At 46.8% G+C, this 16,249-nt stretch overlaps 8 protein-coding genes across 8 annotated transcripts; 3 read left to right on the top strand and 5 right to left on the bottom strand.

Annotated features, from left to right (window-relative positions):
- Positions 1-824: 824 nt before the first annotated feature.
- On the top strand, positions 825-1,872 carry SPPG_04840 (uncharacterized protein). The gene is made up of 4 exons (XM_016753079.1): positions 825-1,019; positions 1,079-1,262; positions 1,329-1,445; positions 1,507-1,872. Exons 1-4 carry the CDS (start codon positions 849-851, stop codon positions 1,755-1,757), a joined length of 723 nt encoding a protein of 240 aa, XP_016608569.1. The 5' UTR covers positions 825-848; the 3' UTR covers positions 1,758-1,872.
- A 1,114-nt stretch (positions 1,873-2,986) lies between these two features.
- SPPG_04839 (uncharacterized protein) lies at positions 2,987-3,589 on the bottom strand. Its single transcript, XM_016753078.1, has 3 exons — positions 3,485-3,589; positions 3,366-3,428; positions 2,987-3,305 (listed from the first exon to the last, which is right to left on the bottom strand). Exons 1-3 carry the CDS (start codon positions 3,573-3,575, stop codon positions 3,139-3,141), a joined length of 321 nt encoding a protein of 106 aa, XP_016608568.1. The 5' UTR covers positions 3,576-3,589; the 3' UTR covers positions 2,987-3,138.
- A 94-nt stretch (positions 3,590-3,683) lies between these two features.
- SPPG_04838 (uncharacterized protein) lies at positions 3,684-6,274 on the top strand. Its single transcript, XM_016753077.1, has 7 exons — positions 3,684-3,895; positions 3,954-4,126; positions 4,190-4,277; positions 4,345-4,466; positions 4,521-4,633; positions 4,689-5,713; positions 5,778-6,274. The coding sequence occupies exons 1-7, from the start codon at positions 3,749-3,751 to the stop codon at positions 6,063-6,065; spliced, it is 1,956 nt and encodes a 651-aa protein (XP_016608567.1). The 5' UTR covers positions 3,684-3,748; the 3' UTR covers positions 6,066-6,274.
- Positions 6,275-6,619: 345 nt separating this feature from the next.
- On the bottom strand, positions 6,620-7,890 carry SPPG_04837 (uncharacterized protein; the record flags this gene model as incomplete). The annotated part of the gene is made up of 4 exons (XM_016753076.1): positions 6,620-6,694; positions 6,782-7,025; positions 7,098-7,338; positions 7,410-7,890. The coding sequence occupies 4 exons, from the start codon at positions 7,888-7,890 to the stop codon at positions 6,620-6,622; spliced, it is 1,041 nt and encodes a 346-aa protein (XP_016608566.1).
- Positions 7,891-9,215: 1,325 nt separating this feature from the next.
- Positions 9,216-10,546, bottom strand: SPPG_04836 (uncharacterized protein). The gene is made up of 2 exons (XM_016753075.1): positions 10,433-10,546; positions 9,216-10,369 (listed from the first exon to the last, which is right to left on the bottom strand). The coding sequence occupies exon 2, from the start codon at positions 10,214-10,216 to the stop codon at positions 9,635-9,637; it is 582 nt and encodes a 193-aa protein (XP_016608565.1). The 5' UTR covers positions 10,217-10,369; positions 10,433-10,546; the 3' UTR covers positions 9,216-9,634.
- A 244-nt stretch (positions 10,547-10,790) lies between these two features.
- On the bottom strand, positions 10,791-11,651 carry SPPG_09223 (uncharacterized protein). The gene has a single exon (XM_016757380.1). The coding sequence runs from the start codon at positions 11,372-11,374 to the stop codon at positions 10,928-10,930; it is 447 nt and encodes a 148-aa protein (XP_016608564.1). The 5' UTR covers positions 11,375-11,651; the 3' UTR covers positions 10,791-10,927.
- Positions 11,652-11,692: 41 nt separating this feature from the next.
- On the bottom strand, positions 11,693-15,075 carry SPPG_04835 (uncharacterized protein). Its single transcript, XM_016753074.1, has 15 exons — positions 14,971-15,075; positions 14,819-14,880; positions 14,467-14,732; positions 14,126-14,404; positions 14,028-14,057; positions 13,888-13,969; positions 13,418-13,828; positions 13,263-13,340; positions 13,126-13,196; positions 12,824-13,052; positions 12,633-12,754; positions 12,496-12,577; positions 12,369-12,429; positions 12,190-12,290; positions 11,693-12,108 (listed from the first exon to the last, which is right to left on the bottom strand). Exons 1-15 carry the CDS (start codon positions 15,032-15,034, stop codon positions 11,791-11,793), a joined length of 2,256 nt encoding a protein of 751 aa, XP_016608563.1. The 5' UTR covers positions 15,035-15,075; the 3' UTR covers positions 11,693-11,790.
- Positions 15,076-15,192: 117 nt separating this feature from the next.
- Positions 15,193-16,245, top strand: SPPG_04834 (uncharacterized protein). Its single transcript, XM_016753073.1, has one exon. The coding sequence runs from the start codon at positions 15,281-15,283 to the stop codon at positions 16,094-16,096; it is 816 nt and encodes a 271-aa protein (XP_016608562.1). The 5' UTR covers positions 15,193-15,280; the 3' UTR covers positions 16,097-16,245.
- Positions 16,246-16,249: the final 4 nt, after the last annotated feature.

Below are 16,249 nucleotides of genomic sequence, written 5' to 3'. Positions count from 1 at the left end.
CCCATCTACGTTAATACATTATTAGCATTTCATATTCTCCATTTGAGAAATATCTCAGACCATGTACTAGTACCACTCGGAAGAACGGAGCACATTTAAAAGCCGTTGATGAACAATCTCAAGGGTTGTGAAGAGTCTCATTCTGTTGATTACAAGTACATGCTTAGGGTTTGGATGCCATACATACCCTCCTTTGGAAAACCTAGATGAACTTTCTCGCAAGATGAATCCCACGACGTTCAGCACACTACGGATAGATCGTACCCGTATTCGCTCATTGTCACCTATTGTAATCATCCTCGCTGGCAAAGACGTGACTAAACCGCAATTCACGTTGGCCAAGGATAAGAATCATTATTAACCTTCTTTCGGCATTCTTGTAATCTAAACCAAATCTTGGCAACCTGGACATGACCTACTTACTACAGTCATCCACCCCTCGAGGACACTTGCCATGCATTCCACACAGGCGGGTGGCAAAACACCACATGGCCATTCGTTGCTTTTTCTCTTGGCGTTTTCTTTTGGAAAACCTTAATGGAGAGCAGAACATGACTATGCCACTGGTATTAGATCCTCGGTAAGAACGCGCAGGAGGCACAGTTTTCGGGATATGCTTCATGACAAGATGAGCCACACCTGGATGGAATAGACGGAAGCAACCTGGTCACCGTCTTTCTTTGAACACATTTTCGATAATCAAGCTTTGCGTGCATTACATTCTTGGCTAGTGCGGTCAAGAGTTTTTTGATGAGTGTCTCGACGGCAATGTATCAGATATAAAAGGTGAGCATAACGACCCAGTCCGCTCAGATTGCAGTGTACTTAAACAAGAATTCAAACTCGACATGAAAACAGTCTTAACCTTCCTTTTGACCATCTTATGGGGAACAGCAAGCATCACGGCTCTCCCAAGGGGTGCCCCAAAATGCGCCATCAACCCAACCGTTATCGCCAATGGTCACGAAGTTAAAAATACCCAGCTCAACTTTGGTGCGCAGCCATCGGCCAACACCTATGTAAGCATCTTGTACTTTAACTTTCGGTCTGCAACTTTGACTAATTGGTGTTTGCACAGACCCCCGGCCAACAAATGACCCTATCCATTACCGGTCAAAGATCCTGGAAAGGACTCCTCATGTACGCAACACCCGGAACTCAGCAAGACGCTGCACTCGCGCCAAACAACTTAAAACAGCATGTCGGAGTCTTTGCAATACCTAAAGGCTTTAGACCTCAGACAACTTCTATTTGTCAGGCGGGTCGGTAGTGGATATCTTAATGCCAAACACATACAATGCTTATTTCTATTTGATCCTCTTTTTTAGCGGGTATCACCCAAGACTCACCCGAAAGCACCGTGACGCACGCCGATACGTCTATCAAAGGCACAAATTTGCAGTTCCAGTGGACGGCACCCAATGCAAATGTGGGTCCCATCACATGTAAGTATATTGTATATTGGCGGGTGTGCACAGATCTTTGCATTCACATTTGTTTGAATAGTCAATCTCGTCATTGCGACGGATGGTGAGGAAGCGCCTTGGGAGATTCTTCAGGCGGTTACGATCCAGCCTCAGGGTGGAGGGACTGTACCCCCTCCTAATGGAAATGGCACTCTTCCGGCTACACCCCCTCTTCCTCCTGCAGCTCCGGCTCCTGCACCCACCCCACCTGCGCCTGCTAGGAAGGGCGACGACGATGACGACGATGACGACGACGACGATGATGATGACGAGGATGAGGACGACGATTGAACAAATGATTGAACAAGAGGTGGTTATTTAGAGTCATGAGAGATAAAGGCACATGTTGTAATTGTAGTGGTGTGTAATTTAAAATAAGAGTTCATGTACCAACTTTGGGCATTATACTCTTCATACAAGCAACCTATCGCGCTATGTGAAAGTGCTGGGCATTATCTTTTCAAATGGTCTTATCTGCATGAACTGTGATCGATGACAGATGCAGAGGTATCCGACATCACGCCGCCAGGTCCGCAAGCCATTTTGATGTGTCTGAACCGATTGACCACTATACTGTTTCCATGAAAGATTTACGCAGTATATCGCATTAATGCACAATCTAGTCCAAATGCCCCGCGATACATTGAATACCCTTCAACAATATACCAAAAAACAAGCATTATTATGGAAGTCAGGGCCGTTCATGGGATGTAATCAAGTGTACAGTGCTATTGCGTTCAATAGCGACGTCAAGGACACCCTTTTTTAAATTATCGGTTACTGCCGGTGCAATGCAGACCCTTACCCCGGCGAATGTTGTGCCAAAACAGACGACGCTCACAGAATATCTTTCTACGCCTTGTCAACTTGATTTCTTTGGAACAAGTTTCCTTCTGCTAGGCGGTTGGGAGCTTACTACCACATAGAGCTAACCAAGATTGCTTCCGCGTTGGGCCATCTTTTCCTTATGAATGGCTAGCAACAGCGTGCTCATGTATGCTCTTCATCTCAAATCGGAATATTAAGTCTGATATACCACAATCTCATTACCTTTGTGGCCAATGCTACAGCTAAATTCGTTCTGAAAAGTCTGCCACGGTCTGAGATTCGGACACGCGACACGTGACCGATTAGATCAGCGCGTCAGGAAGACAGAATCCAGGGGGACCAACCCGGTCTCCTTTAGATGCCCGTATATACACATGGGAGTTAAGGGGGCCGAATAGTCCAGTTGGTTAAGGCGCAGACGTGCGACTCGACTGACCGGCGTTCGACTCCCCGTGTGTGAATTGGTTGGCTTGGACTGTAGTGCGCGTGGTGTGAGCAGCTACCTCCATCTTCGGATTGGAGCTCTATGATTGTTCCTAAGGGGGAGGGCAGTCATAGAGAGGGCCTCGGCGGGTGAAAGGGGGCCTGCGTTATGTTTTTTGATCAAATACTAAAGGGGGTACATGATTCGGTGCAGTATTGTCTTATTCAATGCGAGGATCCAGTCATATGAACCGACGACAGGGAAGGGATGGCAATTTATGCAAAGGTTCTATTATGATTATATGGTACATATAGCAAAGTGGGCCTCTTCGTGGCGGCCCAAAAAACCTTGCTGAGCCTAAAAGATGCATAGTGCATGCGGTGCCCTACAAACTTTTTCCCCTCGCCGAGGACAATATCCCTACGGATTAACCCTTAACCACTCTGCAATCTCCTCTCCAATTCTCTTATTCCGTTTCCCTGCACAACCCCGCCGTTTCACAACTTTATTTCGCACAAACATCCACGCATCATCGTCCAAACTGTCTACAATGGCTTTCACACTCTCAACGGCTTGTTTCTGGGTTGCTTTGGACAACTGTTATGTAAATGATGAATATGATATAATGTAGATCGTATGTAACGTACCTTTGTAGGTTTCTTTTACTATCTCGTCGGAAGTGCATGCCTCGACATGGGAGGGCTCATCTTCTGTTCGAGAGTTTGAACCATGATATTACCAACCAAGTCAAACTGTGAAAACTAACCTGATATTGGGTCAGAGAAATCTGGAGAAGTGGATGATGATAGTGGGGTTCGCGGGTTGCTTAGAGCTATTGACTGGAATAAAGTGTCCATTCCATGAGCTCGTCCTCAAAAGACAAGTGTGTTGCAATTCCAAAAGTCATTCGCGTCGTGTCTCTGCAGATCACATGACCATCTGAATTCTTTTTGTCCTTTTGGTTTAGACTTTCAATGCACTTTTACCTTTGCATTTTGGCCAAGCGAACCGCATTCTTGACTTGGACAAGATGGGCAAGAGCACAAACAGCACAAAGAAAACTGCGCGGAAGCACAGAACAGATCCGACGGGTCTCAGCGGACCACCCGTCGTTCTCTCGTCGTCTTCCTTGCAACAGCAGGAACAAACCCCAGGAATCCTCCCTATCGTCAAGAAGGTTCATAGTAACTAACTCTTCTATCTTGATATGAACTGGTTCACTAAATCTATTTTAGCTTGCTTCTTTCTCTCCAGAAGACCGCGCCTGGGCCGCTACCGCCTTGTCAAACCTAGTTCTTGACCAAGATACACGCAAGAAACTGTTGAGCGGAGGGTTAGTCGATGCTTTGCTGAGACTCTTGAGTGATCCACAAGTGGAGGTGGCTTTGGAAGGAGCTGGGGCTTTGAGGTAGGGTATTGCAGTACGTTTCTTTTATGGTGTAACGAAAGATTGATGGATGATTGTTGTCAGGAATTTGGCAGTCGTTGGTGGTGAGGACGTTTGCAAAGAGATGTTCAAAAAGAATGTTTTGACGCCGTTGCTTGCGTTGACGCCCAAGGTTTGATGAGAGTCGTTTCATGGCTGTTCGCAAATGAAGATTTTATGTAACACCTTTTTGCATCTAGATAAGCGAGTGGATCGCAAAAGTCCTTAGTGGAGAACCAACCACAGACAAGACAGAGCAAACACAGCGTCGTGTCGCGTTTGATTTTGCAGAGCAAGTTGTGGCTCTCTTGTGGAGTTTGAGGTAAGGTTTGACTTTCTGATCTTCCTTTTACCAGAGCTAATCGAAAAAGAGCAGTGAGACTCTGGACGACGCAGTCAAGACCATTACCACATCACCCATCATCCCCTTCCTTATGGACATTATTAACCCCGCTCACAACGTTCCCTGGAGCCTAGTCCAAGTAGCTGGTAAGCCCATTACACAGTTTATCGGGGGATACAATGCCTAACCATCTCGTCATAGCCCAATGCCTCAATACCCTCACAGAAGACAACATCCCCTGCCACAACTACTTCACCTCACACCCAGAGTACACCACCCTCCTTGCATCTATCGCATCTGGCACTGTACAAGCGTACACAGTTTGGGACGAGAACCGGATCCTTCTTCGAGCGCTTTCGGCAGGTATTCTATACAATGTTCGGTCGACCGTTCCCGAAGAACAGCAACATCAATTGTATGTTGCAATGGTATCGGGGGTGACAAGTACTCTGGACTACGACGTCCCGGGTGCCATCCAAACGGCAGCAAATGTTGCCAAAGCAATGAGCGAGACCTCGATGCCCGACATGAAGGACGGGGAGGAAATGGACGTGAGTAAAATGAACGAAAAAGAAAACCACAAGCTTCAGTCCATTGGATCAAATTTGGAAACGCTTCAACTCTCCCTTGAGATTCTTTCCAATATATTTTCCGACGACATGCCCAATTCTGATGCATGGGAAGATGCTTCTCAGACTAGCAACGATGATGAAGAAGAAGTAGACGAAGCGATCACAATGATGGAAAACGATACAGACGTCCATGACAGTGGAATGGATATTGAGCCGTCCAACGATCCCCGTCTCCCAATCCTGCAATCCCACCCCACTCTCCTCGCTACTCTACTCCGTCTCAGTATCCCCCAGCAAGCACCTACTCTCACGCGCCTACAAAACCTTCAAAATAGAGCACTGACAGCATTGACAAACATTCTTTCTACGTCGGCGGGACAGAAGGCTCTCATGGCTACCCCCAACCCCGAGCAGCTTTGGGTAGAGCTATTCACCATCGCCCAACAATCGAATGGAGAAACACTTGAAGCATGTGTTGGCGCTCTATGGGCTTTGGCGAGATGTTTGGAAGGCACTGGGAAGATTATCCCGACCGTTGAGCAGATTGATAGATTGTGTGAGGGAGCGAAACAGGGCGATGAAGCCGTTCAAAGCAAATGTGTAGGTGTATTGGGTGTTTTGGCTAAAGTGCAGGGAAACGTCGAGATGAATCGGGTAAGTTTGTCTTTATGGAATGATCATCCGATTTTTCAGTACTAAATCATCCGTAACTTTGCAGAAAATCGGTCACACACTCGTCAACCACCTCCCCACAGCCCCTGTAACCGTCGTCATCGAAATCCTCAACGCCCTTTTTGATATTTACGCTGATGCGTCCTACGATTATGACCTCCCCGTCTTTGTTGAAGGACGGTTTCTGAAAACCCTCATGGAACTGATACCCGTTTTGAGAACAAAAGTCAAAACGGTCGACAAGAGGCGATTCAGAGATGTCCGTGAGGCTGCTGATTTGGCTATTGTAAATTTGAGGGCTTTTGTCGAATATAAGCGGACTGAGAGGGCTTGAAATTGGGGTAGTGGAAGCTATTTAGAGCTTTTTCTCGATGACTGGGAGGACATGTGTGAATCAATGTGTACCAGCATTTGTAATGTCATTCATGTTTTTTTCATAATTTATTATTTCATTATAAAAACCCACCAAGATGAACGCACCAAAAAAAAAGAAAAACTATACCAACAAGACCAAAACCCGCATGAAAACAAACAATCATTCCACACACGTACAGAAATCGCCCAAAAAATAAAGCAATAAAAAAGCTCTACATGCATCCCTACCCATACCTCACCGATAAAACAAAAAGAAAAACAACAAAGAAAAATACTAATACCCACATTCCGACAAAAACTCAAAACAACCAAGACGCACCACAGAATCCCCACTCTAACCCAACACACAGACACGCACAACATGACTACTAATCACGAACCCAAACAAAACAAAACAAAAAAAAGAAATGATACAAATCATAACAAAAAAAATAGCCCAGAAGCGTACAAACATTCCAACACCATAGTGAACGAGCTCATCCAATGGATGATCATGGTTCAATCAATCGCTTTTCAGAGGCGACGGTACGAGAGGACCATATCAGAAAGCTCTCGGGAGTCGCTGTGGACATTGATGGATCCAATGACCTTTCACCAAGCAAATCTAGGAAAACCCAACCATAATGAATTCACGAGCTCCACTATAGGTTCTGATGAATAGCAACAGGAACATACCTTGCACGTATACCCCTCAGGCGGCACGGAATGTCTATGTGGCGCCGAACACTGTTGAATCCAATGCCCGGGTGTATGGCACTTGCGACACACGTATCCATCGGGTGGGATGGTTGTTTTAGGGGGTGGGCGGAGAGGAGCGGGTTGCGTGCGGGGTTTGGTCGTTGGTGCGGGCATAAAGAGATTATCACGTCGGCGTTCGCGGTACATTGTGCAGTTTTTGAGCCAATGGCCTTCTACAAAGCTGTTTTTGGCAAAAGAAGGACAGTTTGAGCGTTTGGGATTGAATGATAAGGGAAAGTGATGAACCAATTACCATAATTTGCAAATGTAGCCTGGCGGCGGAACAGCCGTGTAAGGTCTAAATCCCTGGTCGTCCTCTTCTCTATACCTGGGCGGGTTTGCACCACCGGGACGGAAGGACTTGTAGTTTGGTTGCATAGATGTGGGAGGTCGGTAGTCATCGTCTCCGTATTTGGAGGAAAATGCGTCGTAGAGGAAGGGGCGGACGACGGAGGCGGTAGTGTCATTTAGGTGTGCGTCGGATGAGTAGTTGCCTGTATGTACTAAAATTGTGAGGATATGACACAGGACGAAAATGGTTGGCAGAAATACATTGTTCACGTACCGAATCCATTTGATTGCTGAAATCCATTCCGATCCCTTCCAAATGAAACGGCCCTTTCCAAACCCAATTCCGCAAACTTGGCCGTCAACCGGCTCTCCAACATATCATCATCCCTCAATGCTGCACTCGTTCTGTACACTGCTTCCTCATCCAAAAAAGAATCCAATTCGCCACCGGCTAGAATACTTTCCGCCTGACTCGACTCTGTCGCTGCCAAAAACCTGAGCACGCTCTCCGCAGCTGAGAAATGGGGCAACTGCTGCGCCTGTGGTTGTTGGTGCGTGGCGAGATGCTGATTGGAAAAGCGGGGATATTGTTGCTTGGAGGGGTTGAGGAGGGGATCCTCCGAATGGAGGACGCCGTCGTAGGTTGAGTCCGCTGCCGCAGCAACAACGGGCATTTGGTGCAAACCGGGCGGTGGGAGATGCATGGGGAGAGGAAGGTATGGATCCGCTAGTGGAGCGGAATTCGAAGTGATCATCTTTGCGGGGCTGTGGTGAGAGAATGGGTAAAGGAGTTGCATCGGGTGGCAGGCGTCAGCACCGTCGTTGTGTTGCGAGATGGAGCGAGAATATCCAAAAAATAGCCAAGGTGTGCAAGCGAGAAAAAGAGCGGAAAACGCGTTCAAGTAAGCCGACGCGTGCGCAGTCGCAAACGATGACGAGCAGAAGAAAAAAAATCCCAATTCGTAAGTTTGTCACCGTTTATAACAACAAGGTTTTTGGCGAACAATAGGGGGGAAGATCGAGGGGAATTTGAATACGCAAAGAAGTAAACAGGCGGACAGAAGCGCAAGTCGAGCAAATAAATGGGGAGGGAACGGGCGGACCGAATATAAGAAAATCAAGGTACAAAGTACAGGTTAATAAAAGAAAAAAAAAAAGAAGAACGGTTGATCAACCACCCAAAAAAAACCAGGTCGGGCCAAAAGATTAAAACAAAAACCCCACGTCAAAGAAAACACAGCAATCCTTCCCCACCGTCCATTCCCCCTCGCAACGAATCACCACCTTGAAAATAACAATAGGAGAAACCCTACTTTGCCACGGTAGTGTTATTTGGTCTTTTGGCCGTCACTCTGGTCAAACTACGCGGCAGCGCGAAATTAAAGACCACCCTCCCGTCCTTTTTTTTCTGCTCAACTGGGGATTCTACTGCGCACAAGATCCAGCTGGCCAAGATCGACAAGGTTTCTGGGTTTCGAACGAACTTGCGCACACAATGTCCAAAACACCACAAAACGACGAACAATAAAATCCCATCTATCCATACAGCACAGTCCCCCCCCCCCCCCCCCCAGCTGATCGGAAAAAGGGTAGGTCACGCCCTTGAGGAAAAGTCAAATTTCGTCACCCCTTTTCTCCCTCCTTCCGTCCCAGCCAGCCAAAGCGAACGGGCAGGCCCATTATTGTTTGTTTCTTCTCCTTTTCATCTCCGACCACTCTTGCCATCCAGCCCTCTCAATGAGATAAACCAAAGGAACACCCACAACCGTACCTCAATGATGAATCTGATCACACACAAGCAACCTCATCCACATGTATAACAAGTCTGGTACAAACAAGTACCATGTACCTGTTGTTGTGGTTCAGCAGTGAAGAAAAAGTAGGTGAGAGCTGTACGAAAAACGAAAACAAGCCCGTGTCCAAGAAAGCTAAGAAAGCAAGATCTGAGTCCGATGATGAAATTAGAGGTTCGCCCTGGTCTACTGTGAATGTTTTTTTTTTTTTTTGCCAGTTCGAGTCATCCCCCATTTTTTTTTTCTTCCCGGGTTCTCTCCACACAAAAGGATTTTGTTTCAAAGACGCAAACAAAACGCACGAAACGCGCAGGTTGGAAGTGTGAAATTTCACACCTTTTGCTGACTTGTTAAACAACTAAAGGTCGTCGTCGTCGTTGTCGTTTTTGTCTTACTCTGCTTGTCATCATCATTACTTTATCATCTCTGCATTGTCATGATCGTACTGGTTGCCACATACTTCTTGCCAGGTTTTTGAGGATGGGTTTTACATTTCCAAAATAAACAAAACATGTTTGGGTTCCGATCATTGGGCAGGGCAAAAAAGAAATTTTAATATTGGCACTGGAAATGTTTGGATTCAGTACCCCTCCCATGCACATACTAGAGCGCTGGACTTGTCATATTTCCTCCCCCGAATCATAGCCCATAGTATGCAACAAAATACCATAGATTACAGACAACGAAAAGAGCAGCTACGTTACAACTAGAGCTCTTGGTTGTGTAGATATTCCCCGCTCTCCGGCACGCACTGGAAAGCCTGAGTGCAATCACTGCCTGGGTAACGCATGCCGAACCCTAACGCTAGCCCACTACATACATTCAGAAAGCGGAGATTGATACAAGGCTTGTGCCCTTCTTTGACAGTAATGATGCCCCTCTCGTAACAGTCATCAAAGATGGAACCGCGAGGAAAGTCTGCAAGTGACCGAAAGTGCGTTTCGTTGAAAAGGTTCACACTCTTGATAACGCAAGGTCGAGTAGAGTTGGTTCGGAAGCACAACTGACTACCGTTAATGTCGACTTCTACCGACCCTGTTCCAATTTTGCTCATCTCTAAAGGAGTTTCGGGCCCGGCCCACATCCGGCCATTCGTCGAACCCAACAGAGTGCCACACTGCAGGTCGAATCGCTGCCCATGCCCAGCCAGCTCGATAAAGTCGTTTTGAAAGGAAATGAGACCCAGTGTCATGTTGTGTGGAAGGCCAAGGTGTCCAATGCTGGTCGCTTCCTGGCCATTGGCCAGCGCAGCTAGAACCGACACTACAAGGAGGGAGAGGCGAGGCATGATAGAATCGTGCTTGGAACTTGTCACGACGGGGGAACCTTCAAGCTGTCTCTTTTTTATACAAAGGTGTGGGGCAGCATCTTTTATCCGCCGTGACCAACTCACAAAACTTTGAATGGTTGACAGCAGGATGTGCCATGTGCATTGGCCTCTCTACAATTTCTATTGTCTAGTTACCACGAAATAACGCAAAAGGAGATCGGAAGCGTCCTTTACCAACAATCCATTTGGCCTAATCTCTCTTCCCCCCCTGAAATTCGAGTTGAACGCTGCGCGAAACGCAAAATCAAAAAGAGAGGCAATTTAACAATTCCGTATTTCTGCGGATAAGTCATTCCGTTCTGGCGGCCAAATTACACTCTGCAGACTTGGGGTTTATTAAAGGAGATCCTTTGGCCTGGCTTTCCGCATTGGGAGCGCAGGTGACAGAAGAGGGCGGTTCTTGTGTCGGATTAATTTTGTTGACTATGAATTTGCTGACGAACCCAACCATGGCCATGGCCATATTGTAAGACGAGGAATTTTGGTCAGCGTAAAGGAGGTGTTGTCCACAATGGGCTCAAAGTGCGTCAGTAACGAACGATATTGGAAGAGAGTCATCCAATTCATCAGGATCAGTTGTTTTGTCCAAATGACACACTTTCTCAGCATGCATCGAAAACATTTATGTACAATAATATTACTATAGACACAGAAACTCTAACAAAAATTTTAAAACTCGGTATCCCTCTGTGATGATGTTGACGAGAACGATGACAACCGCCGATCCCAAACACCCCAATGTCCCACATGTTGAGGAGGGGACTGTGGTGATGGCGGTCGAGCCAGCGAATAATTCAATCCACCTCGATTCCGAAATGGTAGCAATGATTGTGAAGAGTGGGAACGAGGTGGAGAGGTGGATGGGAAGCTCGTTATTGTATGCCCGGAAGAATGGTGCGATCGCGAGTTGTAATAGTCTATAGAGGAATCTTGGGACAGTGTGCTTTGGAAAGTGGACTGTCGATCGAATCCATGTATGGTATGATGATGATGATGATGCGAGGAAGGACTCGATTCTTGTTCTAGGCAAGAGGAGGAGCAGTAGAGGCCGCCATTCTGCGTGTGTCGACCGCAACCGGCCATGCACCAATCCAGATCGAGTCCGTATGCTTCCATGTTTTGCGTACAATAATACAAAAAAAGAGAAACGCTTCGGGTAGAGACAGAGAAGAGGAGAGCAACTCTCAAGGGAGAAAGACGACGGCGGCAAGATGAAAGAAAAACGACGGGGGGGAGACGGAGCGAACCTTGCCCTTTTATTTTATTCCGTTTACTCTGCAAACTCCCCCCAAAAACTCTAGGATAAAAAAGCTCCGACAAAACAGCAAATCACCGCAAATCACACCAAGTTCAAATCGACACACACACATGACGGAAACACTCGAAAAGATTTCCCGTATCTTACATCATATCTCGCAATTTGGAACACTTGTTGATATGATCACATCCCACATTGCATGGCACAGTCATGATAACGTCATAATACCCTTAAAAGGTTACATTGATATCTATAACACAAAAAGCTCCGCCAATTATCCATCCAAGTCCGCAAACAAATCACACAATCGGGTGATTGCGGAAGCAACGGCCAGCCAGGCTTCCTGCTTGAATTCCCGTTTGTAGGCATCTTCCATCTGTCTGCGTTCTCGTGTCCATCCCTTGGAGGAATCGAGCTTGCGAGGCTTGACTGATACCTTGGCTAACACGATTGGGTGATGGGGTGTAGCTGCTTCCGGTTCTTGTAGATTGATTTCAACGGTTTTGCTTTTTGGTCCGCCCTTGGTGCCCGGTTTGCCAGTTGGCCCCGGTGTTGATGCCTTTTTGGCTGCTGGTTCCTTGGATGCAACAGACTGCCCACACAATGGATGGAATATGATTAGACCACATGAATTGTTCCTTTTGTGAACTGATTAGATCTCTTGTCAACTTACGCCTTTCTTGCCCTTGTCTCCCGCGTCGGAGGGCTGGGTCACTGGGGGCGTGGCTCTGCGCGCAGCATCGATGGGCGCTGTGCCTGCTCCGCTGGGAGGTCCTTTGAATGAAATAAGATTGGTTAAAGGCCAGGTTTCTTGTTCAAGTTGGGCTGATTGGAGCGGAACCGTGCATGTACCTTCCAGCCCTCCATCCAAATCAATCAACTTTTCGTCATCAAAGAATTTGGTTGCCGCTCTCTGCGTGCGCAACGCAATGAGTTGCGCTGAAGTTTACCTTCTGGGTCACAGAAATACAAAACTCACCACAACAGGAAGTCCCATTCGTTTTCGCAGCACTTCACTAGTCTCCGCAATCTGGTCTGCTAATGAGGCAACTATATCATACCTACCCAGCCATCAATGCTACAGCTCAATATTCTATGAATGGGAACAAAACTCACCCCACAACATTTAACAGACTCTCTCCATTGCCCACATCCTTCTTTGATGCCGCATCGATGCACTCATTTAAGCGGCGCAGATACGTTGATCGGAGCTCTGCCTCGGAAATCTGATTCATGACCTGTAATCATCAACCGGAATCACAATTAGTACTCGAGATGATTGTACCCAAAATCGCGATCACACACACATTATACAATGTCAATACCGATCCATCCCACCCAAACCCTACGCCCACCACCCGATACGCTTCCTGCGCCAGAGACTCTAAGCTCTCCACTATCCTCGCTGAAAACTCCAACCCCAATCCTGGATTTTTGTCAGAGAGGGTTGCGGTCGCTTTAGGTGGTTTGGTGCGCGGTGGTTTGGTAATGCTTGTCAAAAGAGAGTTGAGGAAAGTTTTGGCAGCCGTTGTTGCTCTGTTTGACCAACAGTGTTTAGTTGGAAGGAAATAAACGGAAGAGACAAAACTACGGGAACAAATCTACGCACTCTCGATGATGGAGAAGGCGTTCGAGGGCCACTCGTTTGGAGGCTGTCGTATCGGGTTCAATTGCTATTCCCTAATTTGTTCATTGCAAGATATCAGTGGATTGTTGAGCACACGTCAACTGTTGGGTCAGATATACCTGCAGAGTGACAACCAGTTCCTCTTCAGCGTCGCCCACGTCAGGCACCGTTATAATCTTCCATTTTTCAGTATAGACCTGTCAGCAAAAACCGCCAAATCAGTCTTTCCATCTACTGCAAAAGATTGGGACAAAAAAAAAAAACGGAGCCTTACACCAGGCCGACAGCTCTTGAACGCCACTCCCACATCCCACGCCAATCCCGGTAATATCATCCCACCACAATTCTTCAAATAAAATCTCTGCACACCATCCCTGACTTCCTTGACACCGACCGCATTCTCCATCTCCACTTTACTAATCTCGAACCTAATAGCCGTCGACCCAGTATTATATATCGTTAGTACCGATGCGGTCGTTTCCGAGAGGTCCGTAGTGAAGGTTAATCGTTTTTGGGGGAGATGAAGGATGGGACCTTGGGGTGATGAAGTTTGAGGCTCGGGTTCGGTGACTGGTGGAGGTGGGTTCTGGTCGTCGAGCTTTGTAACAAGTTTCTCGACTAGCGATGTCATTCGATTCGATAGGATTGAGTGTCCTCGTACTTCCATGTAACCCCCGTCTCCCAGCTACATTGAATTTAAATTTAGGATAACAATGAAAATGCTCGGAACTCTTTGATGTATACCTCATGGAAGGGATCAAAAAGAGAGATGATGGGTGATAATTCCTGCGCTTTTTGCACGTAATAGTCGTTCGATGGCGGTGGGCTGTGTAAACCTTGTGAGCATATCGCGGAACGGAAGAGTGCAAAGAGAAATAACATACGCAGTATCAATTGTTCTGACCCTCTCAATCCTACATGAGATCACCGCGTGAATACTGTGCATCACCTCAAACCAAACATCAGCGGATATGTTACTCACTGTCGAGGACCGCCTTTGGGAATTGGCATAACAAGTCCCAAAAGCTCACTGCCAACTCTACATCCCACCCTCCAAAACTCCACATGCTCCTCTTCAAGCACTCTCAATGCCGTCTCAATCAATCGCGACCTTTCAACTTTTTGTCGATGGGTGTTTAACCGCGACATGAGAAGATGTGATTTCGATCGGCGGGTGGCTTTGGAAATATGGGATTCGTTCTTGGACCAGACATGGGAGTGGCGGGTCCAGGTTTTTAGGGCATGGGTTTCGCGGAGTTCTCTATACCATTTGGATCTGTTAAACCGCCATCCAGAATACATGTACATTAGCACGGTACTTACATATATCTCTGAAAGATTCGCAATTTGCCCAACCATCTCTGTCTCTCCTCCTCTACTCTCCGTCGCTTCTCTTCCCTATCAGAACGTTCCTTTTCCTCTCTCTCCCTTTCTCGTTCCCGCTCTTCTTCGCGCTCTTCCTCGCTTTCACCTCCGTCATACCCTTCCGACACTCCACGCTCCAATCGCTCCAACTCTTCAAATTCATCGGCAGAACCTAGGATAGTATGTGGAAGGATGCGACCGGTTGGTGCACGGCGGGGACCGTACTGTGTAATTTCGAAGATTTTGGATTTTGTATTAGACCGCTAGGTATAGGACAATATGAATTGAAATGGAAATGACCGTAGCCCACCTCTTTATGCCGTACAAACGAAACAGGAACAGGCTTCCTTTCCGGCTGAGTATACTTGAGATCTATACCCAAGTAACAAAAAACAAACAAACGAAAAAGAAACTTAGCGCACGCTTCTGCCTCTCTTAAATCCCTACAAAAGTTTTACAAACCTTCGCCCATAACATCGGGCGGAACTTCTTTTGCAACTAAAACATATGGACGATTTTGGCCCATTTTTCTTTGATTTTTTGCTCTAACCTATGGCTATGTTATGTAGACCTCCAAAGTGCTTAACGAGATACAAAACCTCATCACAGCTGCCTACCGCGTCTCTCACGTGATTGCAACTCCGACATGCGCGAGACAAGTTGTTTCGGGCTTTTCTCCTCTGGCAGTGTTGCGTTTTGTGGATGATCGATTAACGACTCAATTACGTATCATCATAGCCAATCTTGTATTGCCATCCTTTGTCTATTCCGAATGGCTTTAAAAATGAAACGACGATGGACACCCACCTTCCTCTCCGCCAAACTTACGCCTAACATCGGAGTATCTCAATCTGTGCCAATGCTCCGCGCACCCCTCCCATCTTCGCTCTCCGCGCCAACGACTACTCTCGCCTTACAATCCCATCTCATGTCTAACCCGATCTTCACCGGCACACTCCTCTCAGTGTCCTCCTATACCTCCCTATCCCCTCTCCACAAACTAGCACCGAAAAAACACGTTCTTGGAACAACCACCCGCAAAATTCCCGTCCGCCTCACCATTACCCCAACCCAAACAACTGAACATGAGCTCTTATCTTCCGGGAGCACCGGCAAGCTTTTATCACAATTCGATACAGATTATCTTGGATTCGGTTTAATCAGAGTCAGCAAAGAAAAGGGACGGTGGAGGTTCGTACTTCGAGATGGTGTGAATGGCATTCAAAGAGTATTTGAGGTTGCATGTGTGGCAGAATTGAGTGTTTGGGTTAGGACGTTGAGGTCCCTTCCAGGAGTTTCCGTATCCGAGTCACTCCATTCCGAACATTGCGATTCGACTGTTGTGGATAGACCTTCAGAAGAGGTTGCTTTGGCTGCTGAACCCTCTACACCCATACCTCATCCTCCCAGAATACCACCACCCACAACATACACAAGTCTCCGAATGCGAGCCTCCAAGGTGAAAACAGCCGTTAACGTCCAAAGAATTGAGAACAAGCATGCTTTGGATAGATTGGAGTCCCTCTTGAATCGAGTTGAAGTGGTGCGAGAGGAACTGCAGGATGTGCGAGGGCGATTTGCAATGTGATGGATTATAGTTTTGATTTTTTGATGGAAAGGAAAATGGGATATTTTTGTATTTTCATGATATTGAATTTTTTTATTCTTTTGACGTGTGTTTAAAGCGGGCCCGTTGGAATGGACGGAATAAAAACAAGCATTTCACCAGTAACAAACATGT

Source organism: Spizellomyces punctatus (assembly GCF_000182565.1).
Source record: "Spizellomyces punctatus DAOM BR117 chromosome Unknown supercont1.7, whole genome shotgun sequence".
NCBI classification, from domain to species: domain Eukaryota; kingdom Fungi; phylum Chytridiomycota; class Chytridiomycetes; order Spizellomycetales; family Spizellomycetaceae; genus Spizellomyces; species Spizellomyces punctatus.
This window is presented reverse-complemented; position numbering and strand designations above follow the sequence as displayed.